The sequence below is a fragment of the Phycodurus eques genome, chromosome 8 (assembly GCF_024500275.1).
Source record: "Phycodurus eques isolate BA_2022a chromosome 8, UOR_Pequ_1.1, whole genome shotgun sequence".
NCBI classification, from domain to species: Eukaryota; Metazoa; Chordata; class Actinopteri; order Syngnathiformes; family Syngnathidae; genus Phycodurus; species Phycodurus eques.
In genome coordinates this window covers 12,223,979-12,242,421 of record NC_084532.1, presented here as the reverse complement: position 1 = coordinate 12,242,421, position 18,443 = coordinate 12,223,979, and the positions used below count along the sequence as shown (strand labels likewise).

The following is an 18,443-nucleotide window of genomic DNA, read 5'->3' as shown; positions in this document are numbered from 1 at the left end:
CTCATGATTCCTGGCTTTCAACAAATGTGTGATATTTTTATCCCTATCCAAGTGCACGTTGTCATTGTGTCCCTGGGCAAGACACTTAAACCAAAATTGCCCATGAATTAATGTGGTTGGATGTTTGGTGGTGGTCAGAGGGGCCGGAGGCACAGAATGGCAGCCATGCCCCAGGACAGCTGTGGTCGCTTACCACCACCCGGGTGTGACTGTGGAGTGAATTAATAATGCGTGCAATTGTAATGTCTTTGTGTTCCTTGAAAAGCACTATATAAATCGAATGCATTTTTATTCTTGTTGTTGGTCTTATTAATTATTATTATTAACTATTATTATTATACGTTATGTCTTTGTACAAGGGGTAGAACAGTTCCCAAAATCAATAGTTCGGTTCATACTACAGTTTTGTGGTCGGTTTTCTGTTCATTTTGCTATAATCATTTATGTCTTGTATTTTCAGGTTAAAACAAAGAATGAGGGAGTTTGACTTTGACACATCATTGTGGCAATCTGAGGTTAAAAGTAGGTGATATTCTGACTGCAAGAGAGGAGACATTACAAGTTCCAACGTGCATTTGATTTATTTGACAACGAAGGTTATCTATAACAAAAAAAAAAAAAAAAAATAGTTATTCACCACCACTAAAATGCAGTAGAATCTTTTGCACATACTGGGCACAAAAAGTGTATCATTTCGATGATGCTAGAAGACTTGTAATCCTTTTAGAATGTGCAAAATATTGTGTTTCCTCAAAATTGTCCTAGAAGATCAGGGTCGGATATGAATAATTTTCAAATTGAAACTAGGCAAATCGTGAATATTTTTCAGTAATCTGTAACACAACTTCATCTTGTTGTTGTTTTTGCCATTTCCAGCCACAAGTTACAAATTTAACAAATAAAAATGCAAGTAACTCAACGTTGTTGCTAATTTTACTTCAAATTCACTGAAGATGATGGATGCTTTTTCTTGACTTTTTTTTTTGCCGTTCTCAACCTGCTCATGTACGCCACCAACAACAACTTCCAGCTCAACTGTTGGAATCTTGGGTAAATTGAAAATATTTTTGTCATAACATCTTGAACAAGATGCCTTTCCTATCCATGTTGAAACCGTTTATACCTTTCAAATGAACATGTGTATTTGAGAAGAATATGTGAACAGTTATTGAGCATAATGCTCACTGCCTCTGAGAGACCAGACTTTTGCAGTGAATGACAATTGGGTAACTAAATGTGATATAAGAGACAGCTCGTTGTTCATATAACAGTAATTCACAAGCAACTACAGTACATGCTGTTAAAAATACATTATGTCCGGATTTCTTTAGGATATTGAGGTTCTAGGGACAGTGTTACATCTTGTCATTTCTGCACATAGGTTAGAAAAAAAGGAAGCCATCTAAAGCAGAGGTTCTCAAGCTTTTCACACCAAGTACCACCTCAAAAAAATACTTGGATCTCTAAGCACCACCATAATAACTAAACAGATGTGCTTTACAAAAGAGGCAGCAGTCTTATTCCTAACAAGTATTTATCAAAAATATAATTTAATATTGTAAGCCACTAACAATATGCAAAGTTTGAACATTACAAAAACCAGGACTACTTAAATAATGATTACATTTAAATGCCTTGCATGTAAAAGTCATATTAAACTTGAACATATTTTTTTCCATGAAGATTAAATGCAAGTCTATTATATTGTACTTAAGTTAAATACAAATGAACTGTACATAAACAGTGTACTGTACTTGAAAAGTAAATAAATATACAGTACTGGATAAAAAAAACAGGCTCTGCATAGCTACAAGTATCATTCTGTTTGATTGTATTGCCTCTTTTAAATGTTGTAAATTTGAGTTGGATTTTTAATTCAGTGATTCTTTCGTGTACCATTAGAGAGAACCCGTGGACCACTACTGGTTCTCATGCCACACTTTGAGAATCACTGATCTAACGGAAGGAGATGCTCATCAACTAAAGTCATCTGCTGCGTGTAAATGGGGCTTAGCTGGTACCAACAAGCGGCACAAAGTGAACCACTAAAATGTCACCTGTCAAACAAATTCTATTGTGGATGTTTTCAAGTTGTTTTCGCCAGAATATGATAGGAGTGACGCACCATGTGTTCTTTAGCTGCTTGAAAGTGGAAAATTCTGAGTGTTAAGAGGCGTGTAGACACAAAAAAGGAAAACTGGATAACACTACATGTGGCAGAGAGTGTCCTTGTTTTGCCTTGCAACACAACACATTGGGTTAAGGATTCCTCACAGCACTCGTTATTGAGCCAACACTGCCCCCTTGTGGGATATTGAAGTACAGTAACTACCATCAAACTCTTGGCTTGTAGAGAGAGAGAGAGAGAGAGAATTTTTTTTTTAATTATAGTTTGTGCCAAAATAGATCGGTAACAAAATAGTTCAAGATTAAGAAAAAAAACTATAAAAAATATGCGTTATTAAAACATTGTAATACAAAACTTAATTAATACTTAAATACGTAAAATAAATAGCAATGCACAATTAACTTGTTTTTCAACTGTGATGATAAATAAACTGAATAAGAAATAAAAATGACCTGATAGAGCTGTGATTCTGGGTGTGTTGTGGACAGGTCATAAATTTTTTTAAGGAGATAGGTTCACGACGGTACAGACATACGAGTTTACGAACGGCGTATTTGGAAAATATGTTATTCTGATAGGAACATGAGAAACATTACTTGGAGTGGATACATGTACAAACAGTACATGTATTTCTCGTCAATATGCGCGTTTATTTTACTGTAACGTACATTTTTGTACATGTTCATCCTCAATTGGATTATTTCTATTAGTATTGATCAGTTGAAAAGAATCAAGCCATTTGTGTCTCTAATCTTTAATAGATTGATTAAGTTTAAGTTGTAAAGCTTTCATTTCCAAATGATTGGTTTGAAGAATGTGTTTTTTCATCAATGTTCTGCTCTCCTACAGTACATTGCCTTATTTGCTGTCTGACACTTTCATTGATCCACGGAGTTGTGTTAATAACTACGGCATATCTGGAAATGATAGGAGCAGAATAATCAAGAGCTGATGTACATAAATCATTAAACCAATTAACAAAACCATTGATATTAGTGAAACGGGCAGGGCAATTGGACAAATTAAAGATTTAGCTTGAAAAAATGAAGTAAAATGCGTGAAATTATTATTATTATTATTATTATTACTGGATTGTTGGGGGACTATACAAATATAGGCAATCGTGGTCACTAGGCAAATTCAATGATATTTAGGGTGTTATGTGGCATGCCCAAAGTCAAGACTATATAAAGCGTGTCTCCACGGTGACAAGTAAAGCCAGAGACGTCCTTCACAAGGTTAAAACAATTGCCTATGTTTAAAAAGTCTAGGGCAAGTGAGTTCGATCCATTGCCAAGATGGATGTCAAAGTCACCAATTATAATGACCCTGTCAAAAGTGTGGGAGTTTGCATTGTTTAAAAGTTTGACACCAATATTTTCCTTTTTTAAATTTAGTTGATTTTTTTACAGCAAATACATATCGGCTCCAAATATTACTCCCTAATTAATCAGTATCTTAATGGGCCCTGAAAAAAGCATATTGGTCTATCTCCACACGGAAGTCTCGTGGAGTAGCAAAAAGTATAGAAAATAAAATCAATGATCCCCTTTCCATATTGAGCTTTAATAAAATCTCGATTGAATCGAGCTTCACAATACATCGCCCAGCACTAAGGCATATATTCTTTATCCTCTGTGAAAATAAGACTGATATCATTGAAGCCTGAGTCCCTGAGAACAGCGACAATGTGAATGTAAACAAATAAAGAAGACCTATTCGCTTCGTTTGGCTGTGTGACAATATTATACACCCCCTGGTGGCCAAGGTTGGGCACACCAGAAGGAGCAGCATGAATTGAATTGAAGCATTAAATCATAAAGCACAAACTGTGAAATTATTTTCCTATATATTTCATTTTGTTATGACGCTTTTGTTTTTCTTAATTACAATATTATAGAGGGCTAATTGACTTCAAAAACACTGTCACATATTTTGTTGTTTTTTGGGTGGGGAGGCTGGAACGGATTAATGGCATTTCCATTAATTTCAATCAGGAAAGACTATTTGAGATACGAGTGTTTTGAGTTACTAGTGTGGTAAAAGAATGACTTAAAAACGTATCTCAAGGCAACACTGTAATTGAACGCAATCTAATGCAAAGATAGTTTTCTTTTTATCTCGCTAAACCACACAGGAAACAATGCAGATATTATTATGCCTACCTCATACTTGAACGTTGCATTTGTGAGGAATTCCTGAAGCATCTTCTCTCCCAGTTCTTTACTGGCCTGATCACTCACAAAATGAAGCACCAGCACCTCTCCTTCCAAGAACTGCGCATATTTGACCATAGACAATATGGCCACCGTGAACTTGTCCTGGAGGCTGCGACTTTTGTCCACTTTAGTGAACATCATGAGAACATTGTAGCGTTGGTCCATTGTCTTGTCGCCGCTCTTTATAGATCGAAACTTATCGCTCTCTGCCTTTTCCTCCTTCTCGGACCAGTCAACCTGGGAAAACCTGGTGTCTACGGTCAGGTCTGCATCGTTTCTGTTGGTGTTGTGGCTTGCCTGAGAAAGTTTGATCCTCTTGGTGGTGCTGGAGAAGTTCTGATTCTCTGAGCCGAAGTAGTAGAACGCCATCACAGCCAGGGCAGCGGCCAGGAGCAGCACAAACTGAAGGGATCTAAACGTACTGACCCTGGCCATGATTATGTATGCTAGTTTGAGGATGCGCATGTCTGCACGCTCATGTCAGAAAAATGGAGGCAAAACTGTCACCAGATTTTTGTCACTCTGGTTCAGGGGCATTTCTATTCAGTTCCTGAAAAAGAAACATGCACCCGTCAGTCCAGGTGTTAAGAGAACACTAAAAACAAAATTAACTAAAATTCACACACATGCCACTTACACATAGGATGAGATGTTTCAAATAATATTTCTCTAAGAAAACACAATTAAAAACTTTTATTCCATGCTACTCGTCTTTAACAAAACACTAACTATAATTAACGGAGTTACAAATCATATTTGAAACACCACACAGAATGGATAAATACACCCAATTATTGACTATGACAGTATCGAACCATAGAGCGAAACATGAAAAATGATACCTTTACCTATTCCTTTTGTATTCTTATTGGTGCAACAGGGGTGGAACTGGTCGTGGTAAAAGAGGCAAAAATGATCCATTTAAGAGGCTTGCAAAGACTTGTCTGAGCTAATTTAAGTAGAGTGATCGAGCTTAAGCTATAAATCTGTTTTTCTTGTGTTTCGTTTTTCTTAACTAAATCATGCAATTTACAAACCTCAAATGGGAAGCTGAAACTTGTTTGAATCTGAATACATGACATAAAAAGTGATCAAAATGATGAATTACTGTAGACCTTATCAATAAATAGGTCTAAATATACTGTATATCGTAGATATGGTATAAAATATTTATTGTACAATACAATCGTCTAAAATCTACATCATAAACAGAGGTGGGTAGCAACATGCTACAATTACTGGATAAATTGTATTTGTACAATTACTGGATAAATTGTATTTGTCAGAGTAGTTTTAGGGAAGCATACTTTTTACTTTTACTTGAGTATTTATGTTAAGAAGAAACGGTACATTTTCCCGTTACAATCATCGACATGCCGCTCGCTACTTTCATTTATCAATGACTGCGGGCACGATCTATTGTTAGACTTTCGTTTTCGACTTCCGCATTGGGGGCCATTGCTCCAATCCACCATGATTACCACAGTGACGTTAGACTCAAATTCACCAATCAAACGACACAGGAAAGTCCGCACACAAAGTCTTCGACTGGGCTTCGCGGGCCAATCAAAGTGAGTCGTGACAGCTGCGCGCGACTCATGTTTACATTACAGACTACGAAAAACAACAGCTTTCGTCGTCGTTTTGTCACTGTCCAGCTTTACGTCTAATTGTATGCACAGGCAGAATGTTCGTACGTATTCATAATTCACTTACATTATTTACAGTTGCTGCTTTCTGCGGTTTCATCTTGACAACTTGTTTTCAGGATTCACACTCTAAAATGTTAAACAGGTTTCGTTAAACATACAGTGCGTTTCTAATACTGGTGCAGTAATATACGATGCAATATAACCATAACATCAACAAAACTGAGTCCCGTTGACAAACTGGCAAATGAGCACTATCAATCATCAACACCTTTATTTGACCAGAAAATAAACATCTGGCCAAAAAGGCAAAGCACAATTCACTTCATAAATGCGATATAATAATAATAATATATTAAAAAAAAAAAAGATGCATCATGACAAGTTGTAGTAGTTATAAGCTACCGCGCTACGCATGGTTGCCAACTCAACGAAAACCCAAGTGTAACACATGCAACTATTGAGAATTGTGACGTAAATGTGCATACCTTGTTGTCGACAAAAACAACAGCAATCGTGTGTTTTACTTATCCGACATTTGGAGTGGTCTGATTTGCAACAGCAAGCTAGCAGCACACGACCCACAACCTTGCTCACGGCACGCCCACTCGCATCGGGTCATGTTGCATTGAAGGTTTTGGGGAAGAAAAAAAAAGTTTCAACAAACAGCCACTGTAACAAATAATGAAATAAATAAATAAACACGAAATTGAGGAGCTGCATGATTTGGTACGAGTTCTAATAACATCACGTTCCTTATGAAATTACATGACAAACTATGTTGGATTTAGTTTGTTCTACGGAAAACATCAGGACACACACCTAAATTACGATCGTGTTCACTGTACATGAACGCAGCTAGCCCGCTTCACAGTTTGTGCTGTTGCACTGATGATGCATTGACGCTGTTTGCGCATCTTCATTGGCTCATTTGTGACCTACGAGACCGTGTCCCCTTTCTACTGGAACTGTGTTCCTTTTTTTGTTTTGTTTTTGTTACTTACCTTCAGTCACGTAGGCTGGCTAGCTTGTCGAATAAGAGTCGGCGAGATGAATGCCAGCACACACGTCATTCAGGTGACAAACGTCTCCCCGAGCACAACCTTGGAACAAATGAGGACTCTCTTGGGCTTTCTGGGGAACATAGAGGAGCTCAAACTGTTTCCACCTGAGTGAGTATCTTTAAAGAAGCTTTCCCGTGTCGCTGGGGCAAGTCCAGTAGGCCTCGCTGGAAGCTAATGCTAATGCTATGACGGATGCGCATCTCTAGCTAATCACCGCTACCATTTACCACGGTACTGTGCAATTTTCATGTCCGATTTGCATGTCTTTTACTGTAGTTTTTGTTCTTCTGTGACCGTTATACTGTCTCGATTGTATAATATCGAATAAACCTAACCCAGGGGCGTCGCTGGGTCTTTTTTTGGGGTGGGGGGGTGGTCGGGTCGGCGGCGCTTCAGCAGTTTGGTAGTATTTGTTTATGACAAACTTTTGTTGTCATAACCCAACGTAAAACCGATTTTCAGCCCCCCTAAAAAATATTGGTCTTTTTTTGCTGTCTTTTTTTGTTCCGTTCCATGAAGACAGCGTTTCTGTCTAATCCGCTGTAGAGTCTGTCTGTTGAGGTGACTGCCTTCAGTTAAGACACTTTATTGGGTTGTCCCGGTTTCTACTCTTTGCACAACATATGTGTGTTTTCTTCCAGTGACTCTCCCATGCCTGTGACTTCACGTGTGTGTTTTGTAAAGTTCCTTGAGTCTGAGTCGGTGGGCGTCTCCCAACACTTGACCAACACCGTCTTCGTGGACCGAGCCTTGATCGTGGTGCCGTTCGCAGAAGGTTGGTGTCCGTTTCATGTCTGTGACCGCTGAATGGACATCACACAATGTGTATTTCATGATGTGAACCCACAATGACAGCCATTGTGTTCTCTTATTTTTGTTTCTTCTCTGACAAATCAGATCTCGCTAATGAGCAGTCTGAGGTATTACTAAGGAGGTATTTGGCAAAAGGAAAATGTACATTTGTGTCCATTTTATGTCTTGCAATCGAGGTGTAAACTTCTCTCTGTTATTTGTGTTGTGGTTTTCATAGTGAACAAGTCAATTGCAGAGAGCCCCTTCCTTGCTGGCTGAAAGTGGTCCTCTGCTGCCATCAGGAGATTAGAAAAAATATGGCACCAGGCTTGCAAGCCCCTCTTGTCTCTCTCTCTCTAAACCCCCCCCCCCCCCCCCCCCCCTCTATTTAAGGAATATTCTCTTAGATATACTCACGCAAACTCATCAAATTTATAAGAGCAGGATTTAGGCTTATCAAGACACTTGTTATCTCCAAATCAAATTAGTTGGGGCATCCCGACAACTATATAGCCACATGCATGTGCAGAATTCATGTAATATTCACATTACAAATACAGCTATTGTATTCCAAAAATTGCACTAATTAACCCAGCAAGTAGTCTTTTTTTTATTTTTTTTACCTGCGCGTCTCCACACATAACTCTGAAAGGGTTGAGTGCATCTCCCATTTTAACAGTGGTGTTTCTTTTGTTGTTGTGTTTTACAGTTCTTTTTCCTGGTTCAGCCAACCCTATATACCAGGCCCTGCTGCAAATGCCACCAACCGTTTTGTCCTGTGCAGCATTATCCTGTTTCTCAAGTGTCAGTTCTGTTGTTGCAGTGCACGTGTGTATGTGTATGCGTGCGTGTCTCCCTTTTACAAAATGAAAAAGAAAAAAAAGATTTTTCAGATTGAACAACCATGGATTGATCGTCTCCATAAGGGCTTCCTATTTTGAGTTGACTGTTTTTTTTTTTCCAGCTTTGGGCGCATAGTAATGTTTTTTTTTTTTTTTTTTTTTAAATCATGATTTTTGCTGCTAATAACCTATTAAGAGTGTTTGGTATAGTTACACATACTATATATTGTGTAGAGTTGTTGACAAAACCCAGAGGTTTGTATCTTGATGCCAAGCAGTTATTGTTGTGTTACCATGGTACCCCATTTCCTCTAATAGTGGGCACCACCCTTTTTTATTTATTTTTTTATTTTAGTTTGGTAGATATCCTGGTGTTTTAAAGCAAAATTTATTCTGGTTTCACAACACAGAGTTTCTCAAGTCATACACTTCCTTTTTTCCTGATTTGCTTCAGGTATTTGGATAGATGTGAGGCCATAACCTCAGACAGCTTAGGCTTTGCTGTTTTTGTAAGCACATCATTCCCTTGCCCATGGCTTGCCAATTGACATTGGAGCAGTGTTGCAAAATTGCTGCCTGCCAAGAAGGTTTTCGGTCCCTGACTGCAGTACAGCGCTAATTAGAGAAGTTCAATGACCGTCACACTGTACAATTTACGGTATCCTTTGCAAGTCTCTCAAAACAGGATCAGTTCTTGATGCACAACACAGCAGATGGTCTGCTTCTGTACTACCACCACTGAGGAAACAACTTAAATGTTAGTGCACGCGTTCACCCAAAGCCAGGGAATGTGTATCTAGAGGGCTGCACTGGAACTCCACTTCAACATAAGCTCGGTTCAATGGATGTGTCGGAGCCTGATAAAGCTTTACCTGTAAGGACCTCGAGTTGTTTAAAACTGCAAAGGCTAAGCTATCAAATGCTGGCAGCCTCACGTCTGTCTGAAAGACACCTGAAATGAAATACAAAAAGACAAAAGGAAATGAGACTTTTGGGACACCGCCTCAATAGTTGGAACAATTTGGAATGCAATTCAAATGTTTTGGAAAACCTAGAGACTTAGGTGTATTATATAGTGATTGACTAATTTACATGCTTGTACAAAAGTTATGAATGGTAAAATAATACATTGCCTGTACAGTTGATGACTTTGAGTATCAGCCTTGAACGGATTAATTCACTTTGCATTTGCACTGGAACCTGGAAGTCAACCAAGATCACGAAACGGATTGTGTTTTACTTTGAGATGTACAGAATCATATGTGTACTAGTTATTACAAAATAATTTTTTTTTGTGAAAAACAATTGATCATTATGAAAATAAACGCCTGTATCCCTGGTACTCTATGCATGTGAGTGAGCGCAGATTGTCCCCGGCCACTATATGAGGAAACGGGGTCTATTGTTGTACTTACTTTACAAAGTAACTAGCAACAAAAGCCCAGAAAAGGTAAATGAATGAGCCTTTTCTGTTTGTGTATTGGTAAGCGCTATTGAAATGTTCCTCTGTTGACACTCAAATCACAAACTTTGTTTTTTGTATCTCAATGTTTCTGTGTGCTTTATAGCGAAGCAGCCGGCGCGAGTCGATTGTTCATTAAACACCTAATGAAAGTTGAGAGCACATCCCACGGGACAACCGGCTGTGCTTGCTTACGTTTGGTTCATGACTTAAAAAACAAGCACAGGTGATAAAATCTTGGCAGTGTTGAACAGTGTGTCTTGTGACTATTCAACTCCTAGCTGCTAATCTTACAATCATACTGACAAAAGAGCAACAAGTCAGGGATTAAGATTTACAGACAACGTGCATTTGTAAAGTTAAGATGTGGTGGCTTGTCTGCAAGACTTGTCTTGTGGAAGTTGTACACATTTACTGGTTTGCTTGTGCTGAAACCACCTCCTCCTTCTCCAGGAGTCATTCCTGATGAATCTAAAGCTATGTCGTTGCTGGCTCCGGCCAACGCCGTGGCGGGAGTGATGCCTGGGGGGGGCCTCCTTCCAACACCTAATCCTCTGACTTCTGTGAGTTCCCGCAAACACATCCAAACAGATGTTGCTTTCATGTGAATTGATGAAGTACGTATCATGTTTAAGGTGGGAGGAACACCGTTTGGTGGTGTCGGAGCTCCCAACTTGGAGCAAATGGCTGCCATGGGAATAGGACCTAACATGAACCCCCAGGTGTCAACAGATGTCATCCAATTGTGAGAAAATGAATACACGTCTTATCATAATGTTGGCTTTTTCAGGCTCTTTCTGCAGACTTTCTGAAGCTAATACAGTCCATGGATCCAAAGTAAGAACCTAAACATGCCAGTGGATTTAAAAAAAACATGTAACATTTAAACTAATTGTGGTCATTGCAGGTTGAATCCACTTGCAGCTGGGTTGAACCTAAATCCTGGCTTGAAGAACGACGGCTCCAACAAGGAAATTGAAGAGGCCATGAAGCGAGTCCGAGAGGCCCAGTCTCTCATTTCTGCTGCCATCGAACCAGGAAGTGGGTTTCCACAATTGTAGGACTTGTGTAGCGTTTGATTAAAAAAAATGTCACATACTGTCTAAACATTCAGTTCTAAATTGATCTGACTTACCTCTTACAGTCACATGTGGAGTGGAAGTCCCATTACATTTGCATCATTGACTTTTTTTTTGTAGGTAAGAAAGATGACAAACGCAAACATTCTCGATCCCGCTCACGGTCACGGCGCAAACGCTCCAGATCTCGCTCAAGACACCGGTAAAAACACTTTTCTTTTCATCCACAGCTAATTTTAGAGGTAGAAAATGCTAGTCCTTCACATTTAAATGCTGAGAGATGCTGTTGCTGATCTGAATGATTAAGACATTTAAAGGAGCGTGGTTACCCAAAACGTCCACAGAGTAACTCCTCTTGGACAAATGTTTGTACCACGGTCACAAAAAATGCTAATTTAGAGAGAGACAAACTTGTGTGAGCATTTTTTTTTTCTCAAATGAAATCAAGTAAGTATGAACATGAACTGATAAAATACTCAGTCAGAGTGTTTACAATAACTCTGTCACGATTGAAAGTGCACCGGCTGCTGTGTCTATCCTTGACCTTGTGGGGCCATGACAGTTATCTTCTAACTAGAGATAATAGGCTATGTTAAATATGCTAACCTCGATGTTACCTTGTTGACAATCGTAGATGTTTTATTATTGCTTAAGTGCAAAGTGTATCACAGTGCAGTGAAATGGTCACAAACTTTGGGCATTCTTTGTCTTTTACACACTCTTTCCTCCTGGCTTGGGCTTATTGCTCTGTGGGAGAAATAATCACTGCAAAAACTCACCATATAGCGAACAATCTGTGATATAGATAGGATATAAAAAATCTGGGATGCAATATAGATGCAAAAAGTGAAGTGCGATATATGGAGGGACATCAGTATTTCTTGTTTGTATCTTTGAATTTCTGCCACAGTGTTGGTGTGAAAGCTTGAATTGTGTTCCGATTGAGTGCCTGAATAAATTAAAACTATTATAAATATATTTTTTTCTGGCAGGCGCTCCCAGAGCAAGTCTCGGAGGAGGTCCCGTTCGAGGAACAGGAGGAGGTCCAAGAGCCCACGGAGGAGGAGGTCTCACTCCCGAGACAGAAGCCGCCGGAGCAGATCGAGGTCCGCATCGCAAATGTACTTTGTACACTGCTGCTTGTGTATTAACTACTGCAAATGTCAATTGACTTGTAATTAATGGTGGCTAAAACAGTCATCCATTTTCTATTGCACTTGTCATCATTAGGGCCACGTGTGGGTTGCAGCCAATCTGAGCTGACTTTCGGTGAGAGGCAGGGTACACCCTGGACTGGTCGCCAGCCAATCACGGGGCACAATTAAAGAGTCAATATTCAAAAATATATCCCCTTTAACACGGAATCACAGTCTCACAGAATGTGTTTTGTCTCTGAAACATTAGTGAGTGAGCATTCACACTCACATGCACACTTTCGGACAATTTAGAGTCCTCAGTGAAGCTAACATGCATATTTTTGGAATGTGGGAGGAAGACGGAGTAGTTGGACAAAACCCACGCAAGCACAAGGAGAACATGCAAACTCCACACAGGAAACGGAGAGCTGAACCCCGAACCTTAGAACGTAGAGTAGACGTGCTAACCACTTTTTCACCATGCTGCCCTTAAGGACTTAAACCAGGGGTGTCAAACTCAATTTTGTTGCCAGGCAAATCGTAGTTATGGTTTCCATTGGAGGGCCGTTATGACCGTCAACCTATATGAATGTATGATCGCCTCATATTATTACATATACACAAAAGATTGATGGATAACTGCTTTTGAAATCAGAATTCAGTAAAAAGAAAACTTGTTTGTTCAACTATTATTCAGTTTATTTTGAAAAGTGAATTGGTAACAAATGCTTGCAATTTATCAACATTATTAAAAGTGAAGACAATTTGCGCTTTTGGTATATGAGCAAGAAACAAGAAGTCAATGCACATGATTTGCTTTCGTGGGTCACTTGAAATGATGTAGCGGGGCGGAGGTAGCCCCCGAGCAGTGGGTTTGACACCATGGGTTAAACAGTTCAATGATTTGTGTTGGCATTCAGGGCTTATTTGTCATGTATAATTCAAAATCATTTTCCAAAAAAATTGTCAATACATGGGTATAGGGTAAAATGGAAAAAAACTTTCACATTTTATAAATGTATGCCGCCATCTAGAGGTTATGAAGAAGCTGTACACTTTAATTCCAATATGCCACCACCACCTAGAGGTTATGAAAAAGGTGTACACTTTCATTCTAATATGCCACCGCCACCTAGTGGTTATCAAAATGGTGTAGCCTAAACTGTCACTCCAATATGACAAGGGTACCTATGACCTGTATATATGTACAGTTGTGCTCATAAGTTTACATACCTTGGCAGAATTTGTGAAATGTTTTTTTTAAATACAACTGATGACTGAACAACAATCATCATTAATTTCTTTATGGTTATGTTTTGTTTAATGACAATGCTTGACCGTTTAATTTGAATCCTATTAAAATAAAATTGTCTTTCGGCAGGCCCTTCATGTTTTCTTTAAAGAATTGTACCCATCTTACAAATTCTGCCTGGGTAATTAAACATGAGCACAACTGTGTATTTTCTAATTTACTAAATAAAAGTAGGGCTTTGAATTTCAAAATAAAAGCAAGTACATAAAAAAAAAAGTATTACATGTTCAAATAAAGTGCTTAACTTCAGAATAATTATTTGAAAAAAAATAACAAAATACAGATAATAGTTTGTTTTAATCATGGGGAGAAGCAAAAGCATGCATTGTAAAAATGCATTATAAATGGGTAGAAGGGTTTTCTAGAATTTTGAGGTGAACTTTGGGGGTGCGTATTATACATGGGTGCGCATTATACACGAGAAATTACGGTCTATTTAATCACGTAATGTCATGATGTTAACTTTTGTGCACACAGAGACAGGAAGGAGGAAAAGTCCAAGAAGAGGTCAAAGACGCCACCCAAGAGCTACAGCAGTGCAAGGAGGTCTCGCAGTGTTAACCGGTAAAAACAGCAGTGCAAGTCAGTTTAATACCCTGTTAACTTACAAGTAGGGTTGGGGATCGTTTGAATTTGAGCGATTCTCGTTCCGATTCCTTATTCCGGTTCCAAACGATTCTCGATTCAGATTCTTTTTGGGGGCTGGGTCAAAAACGTTTTCATGGTTTAAATATAAAGTGTCCAAATTATGAACATCCATTTTCTTAGCTGCCCACAGCATAGACTAAAATGAACATTTTACTCAGGGTTCTTTATAACCAGTATTGCTATCAAACCTATGAACTAAAAGTCAGTGTGTGGAACCAACCCAATTGACTTAATATTCATTACTTAATGTTTCAGCTAAAAGTTTAATATACCATTGTTAAAAGTTATTTCATCACATCAAATGGTTTATTTGTGCAAGTTTTAACTTCCTGTTTTAAGCTTGTAGCCTTTTATTTTGAAGGGTACACACCAGAACTCAGCATTTTGGCACTAAAAGTAACTTCAAACTGCACCGGTGATTTTATTTATTTAAAAAATAATAATGGATAGAACCAAATGCTATAAAACAATGATTCCTTTCCCTACCCACCGATGAGGCACAAGGTTAGTGTTTGTGATTCTGAGACAACGTTTAGGTGAATTTTGTCCCAATTCATCGTGACGCAAAGTTGCTACAGTGACGTTTTAGCCCAATGTTAAATTAAGCTTTTTTGTCATCGCCGTTTTTGTTGGTTTGAAGACTAAAATAAACGCTAAAAACCATCAGTGCAAAAATGCAAGTAACTAGCTGTTAGCTGTCTCAATGTTGGCATGGATGTATTTTATTGTTTCACTCACCCAGTTGACTGAGAGTTGACTTCACTGAAGCCCCGCGCGGTGTCGGCTGAGGCTCAGCACGCTACACATCGTGAAAGCCTCCTTTGCACAGTGTAATCTTATTCCAAGCGTTGCACTGAGGCGACTGGTCATTAATTTAAAAAATGTTAAGACACTTGTTCGCGCAGCCGCCGTTGGGCACAAGCACGTCATCGTGCGCATGCATCTTCGTTGTTTTTCGCCACTACTTCTTCGCGGCTGGAAGACTAGGCATCGAAACTGGGAACCGAAATTTTAAAATTTTAACAGTTCCGGGAGAACCGGAACATTAGTCCCGGTTCCAATCATTTCTCGATTCTCAACCCTACTTACAAGTAACAATGGAGTGCTGTTCATCAGTAAAAGACGATAAATCTGTTGTTTTCTGTCAATTTGTCGCATTGTCTGATCTTATTTCAGGAGGCACAGGCGAAGCCGCAGTGTATCCAGGTCTCCCAAGAAACACTTGACCAGGTCACCATCGCTCAGACGGTGAGCTGTCATGCCCTTTTTAATCTGCCTCCGTCAACTAAATAATTATGTGTGTGAAGGCACAAGAAGGAGAAGAAGAAGGACAAGGATCGTGAGAAGGAGCGAGATAGAGAGAGGAGAGAGCACAGGGACCAAAGCAGAGAGCAGAGAGAACGCTTGTCCAGTAAGAAGAGCAAAGACAAAGAGCGTGACCGCAAGTCAGACAGCGACAAAGGCGATGTCAAGGTTCATTAGGATGACTAGCTCTATTTGAATTAGAGCAGCCAACAGAACCACGTGACTTAAATGCGTTGTTTTCAGGTGACACGGGATTACGACGAAGAGGAGCAAGGCTATGGCAGTGAAAAGGAAGTGGAGGAGGAGGATGACGAGGAGAGGAAGAGTGACTCCGACTCTGCCTCATCGGCCAAAGGTCTCGACGAGATGGAGAGATGCCAAGGCCCCGCGCCCAAAAAGTCCAAAGTCAATGGAGACGATCACCATCAGGAAGACATGGACATGAGCGACTAAGATCCCCCTTTACAAGATATTTTTAACGTAGGATACATATTACTGTGCCTGATCAATTCAAATACAAACAATGTTAACTGTAAAAAAATAATTAAAAAATGGAGGTGTAGAATGTAGGTCTTTATGTATAACACGAGTTATAGTTAGTTAATTATGTACTTTTTGTGCTCAAGTGTCTCTGTGACAGTAGACTACTTGCATCAGTTTTCAACTGTTGTAAAAACTCGTTAGGATTATTTGTCTTGACATCTGTACTACTTTTTCTGACTATTCAGCATTTCCCATCACAGTTCCAGTCCTTTATATGTGTATGTTGAAGTTTGATATTGTTTTCAAAGGAAACTAATAAAATTGGAGCAAATTGTCACCATCTTCTGCATGTGTGGGTCGACTGTTGATTCACAACCTTCTTGAAAGAACAAGTCAGTGTGTTAAGATACATTTTCTTTAAAAACATCTATATACAAAAATAGCAACTTCCACCATGTTACAATCCAATATATTGTTGGATCAAGTCATGTGACAATTTTTTTTTTTTTTTTTAAATGCACAACTTGTTGAGCTGAACACAAGAGGACACATACCAGAGGAAACAAAAACTTCGATTCAGAGAACATGTACAGATTGTTTAGAAGAAAGGCTTTTGTTGAAGATTTAAAAAAAAAATAATAATAATAATAATCATTCCCTGCAACACCTACTCATACAATCCCAGTTTTGGAGTTAATAAAGATGACATAAAAAAATCAGACTACCTGGTACCATAAAATAATTTGCAGCATCAATAACAGTAAGAACATTAGAAATGCCATATTTCAGGTTTAGATTTGTGCATTTAGGAAGTGAAAGCAAAAAAAACTGCAGTGGATGTGCCAAACGATTTAGTGAATTCCATGAAAACGGATGAATAAAAATAACGAGTACATGACGTTCCTCAAAAATTGACATCATTTGAAAAATATCCGACTTAACTACATGTCCCAGGCAAACAAAATTAAATAGGCTTCACATTGAATATAGAAGATTCATCAAAATTCCAACATCATATTCAACCAGATAAACTCAATTGAATAATCAGTTTTGGAAAACTTTACAAATATTATGTATACTGCTTGTGACATGTTTTCCTTTACCCACTAGGACTCTGTGCTCTATCCAAATCCACTTTCCAGTCAGTGTATTTTTATTGAATTTTCTCAAAAATCACGCTGCACTATTGGTTGACTTTTTTTTTTTTTTTTTTTTTTCTCGGACATATTCTAACACAAAATGCCGTTTCATTGCTAGTGAATAGCATTCCTCACCCTTAAAAAAGAAAAAAACAAACTAACACTAAACTGAAGTTTAACATTAAACTTGGTTAGTTTTTACACATCTCGTTAAAATTTGACCTAATTTAAGCAAGACTTTAGTATGTTGTTATACTGTGAAATGATGTCATATTTTGGGGAAACACCCTGTGCAGTGACTTGTATTGTAATGATTGTGAGTGCATCTGGGGAACTGCCTAAATGTTAAATACATAAAAAAGGACAAATTCTTTCAAAGCTAAGCATGTATTCGCTTATATACAACTCTGCATCATACGATTGCTGTGAGTTAGCAGGCCAGGACCACACACACACACACACACTTGTCTTAGTCAAAATCGGTGTTTCACAACCCCTCACTTAACACACACGCCATTTACAAACTTAGACAAGCAACACCTGTTTCCACCAAGTAGTACTGTTTGGCTTATCAAACATGGGAAGGGTATTCAAAAAGTGATAAGCACTGTACAACCTTTCAGCACACCCTGCCACAGTGGGATAGTACCTAAATGGTGGAGCTAAATGCAATGCACTTTGCTGATTGGTTGACTAAGAACAACACAAATTGTGCTTTTTTTCCCCCTCACAAAGCTTGTCATCCATATGGCAAGAAGAAGATACCGTTAAATACAGTACAGTTGTAAATAGTTACATTGTGTCGCACTACAATGGTGTCAAACTATCGAGCCATATCCTTCCTATCCCACTTGGTGGAAACATGGCTTTAAATACTGTTCTCAGCATCATCCCAGCTACATTCCTTTGTCCAGCTGGCTGTGGAGACGTTTACCTACAGTATGTGAGGTAAGGGAGAAGTCGGTGAACGTAAGGTTATCAGGGAAGAGTTGATGTTTTTGTCGTGTAACGTTGCCAGATAAACGTCCATCCCAGCAGCCCGTTGAAGGGTGGGTTAGAGGTCCGGGAAGCGGCCGGGGTCCTCTTTGTACTCGCTGGGGATAGTAAAAATGGTTTCGTCAAAGCTGTCGTAGCGAAACTCCTGAAACGTCACGGTGGCTGTGATGGTAGGAAAGACTGGGATGT

The 18,443-nt window shown here is 38.8% G+C and overlaps 3 protein-coding genes across 14 annotated transcripts in view; 1 reads left to right on the top strand and 2 right to left on the bottom strand.

Moving 5' to 3' along the window:
- xxylt1 (xyloside xylosyltransferase 1) overlaps nucleotides 1-7,871 on the bottom strand; it is a 26,722-nt gene extending 18,851 nt beyond the window's left edge. The window contains 3 exon segments of the mRNA XM_061683575.1: nucleotides 4,294-4,897; nucleotides 6,064-6,125; nucleotides 6,485-7,871. Of these exon segments, the coding sequence (XP_061539559.1) occupies nucleotides 4,294-4,812 (519 nt within the window). The 5' untranslated portion in view covers nucleotides 4,813-4,897; nucleotides 6,064-6,125; nucleotides 6,485-7,871.
- On the top strand, nucleotides 6,820-16,456 carry LOC133406172 (serine/arginine-rich splicing factor 11-like). Of its 8 annotated transcripts, XM_061683572.1 has the most exons (13): nucleotides 7,764-7,835; nucleotides 7,958-7,994; nucleotides 8,091-10,382; nucleotides 10,610-10,719; nucleotides 10,792-10,878; nucleotides 10,947-10,993; nucleotides 11,064-11,197; nucleotides 11,356-11,437; nucleotides 12,228-12,341; nucleotides 14,161-14,247; nucleotides 15,508-15,579; nucleotides 15,639-15,804; nucleotides 15,880-16,456. In XM_061683572.1, exons 4-13 carry the CDS (start codon nucleotides 10,636-10,638, stop codon nucleotides 16,087-16,089), a joined length of 1,083 nt encoding a protein of 360 aa, XP_061539556.1. In that variant the 5' UTR covers nucleotides 7,764-7,835; nucleotides 7,958-7,994; nucleotides 8,091-10,382; nucleotides 10,610-10,635; the 3' UTR covers nucleotides 16,090-16,456. The 8 variants fall into 8 exon arrangements, with proteins under 8 accessions (XP_061539551.1, XP_061539554.1, XP_061539553.1 ...); XM_061683567.1 differs by lacking the exons at nucleotides 7,958-7,994; nucleotides 8,091-10,382 and adding an exon at nucleotides 6,820-7,168 and having other exon boundaries at nucleotides 7,702-7,835; XM_061683570.1 differs by having other exon boundaries at nucleotides 7,743-7,994.
- Nucleotides 16,123-18,443, bottom strand: part of LOC133406170 (ankyrin repeat domain-containing protein 13C-like) — a 33,457-nt gene continuing 31,136 nt past the window's right edge. For all 5 annotated transcript variants that reach the window (XM_061683562.1, XM_061683563.1, XM_061683564.1 and 2 more), the window contains one exon: nucleotides 16,123-18,443. In XM_061683562.1, the coding sequence (XP_061539546.1) occupies nucleotides 18,313-18,443 (131 nt within the window). In that variant the 3' untranslated portion in view covers nucleotides 16,123-18,312.

Coding starts and splice junctions, on each gene's coding strand:
- LOC133406172 (XM_061683567.1), top strand. CDS start 7,047: ATGAATGCCAGCACACACGTCATTCAGGTGACAAACGTCTCCCCGAGC. Junction 11,198..11,355: donor TGCTGCCATCGAACCAGGAA/GTGGGTTTCCAC, acceptor TTTTTTTTGTAG/GTAAGAAAGATGACAAACGC. Junction 12,342..14,160: donor AGCCGCCGGAGCAGATCGAG/GTCCGCATCGCA, acceptor TTGTGCACACAG/AGACAGGAAGGAGGAAAAGT.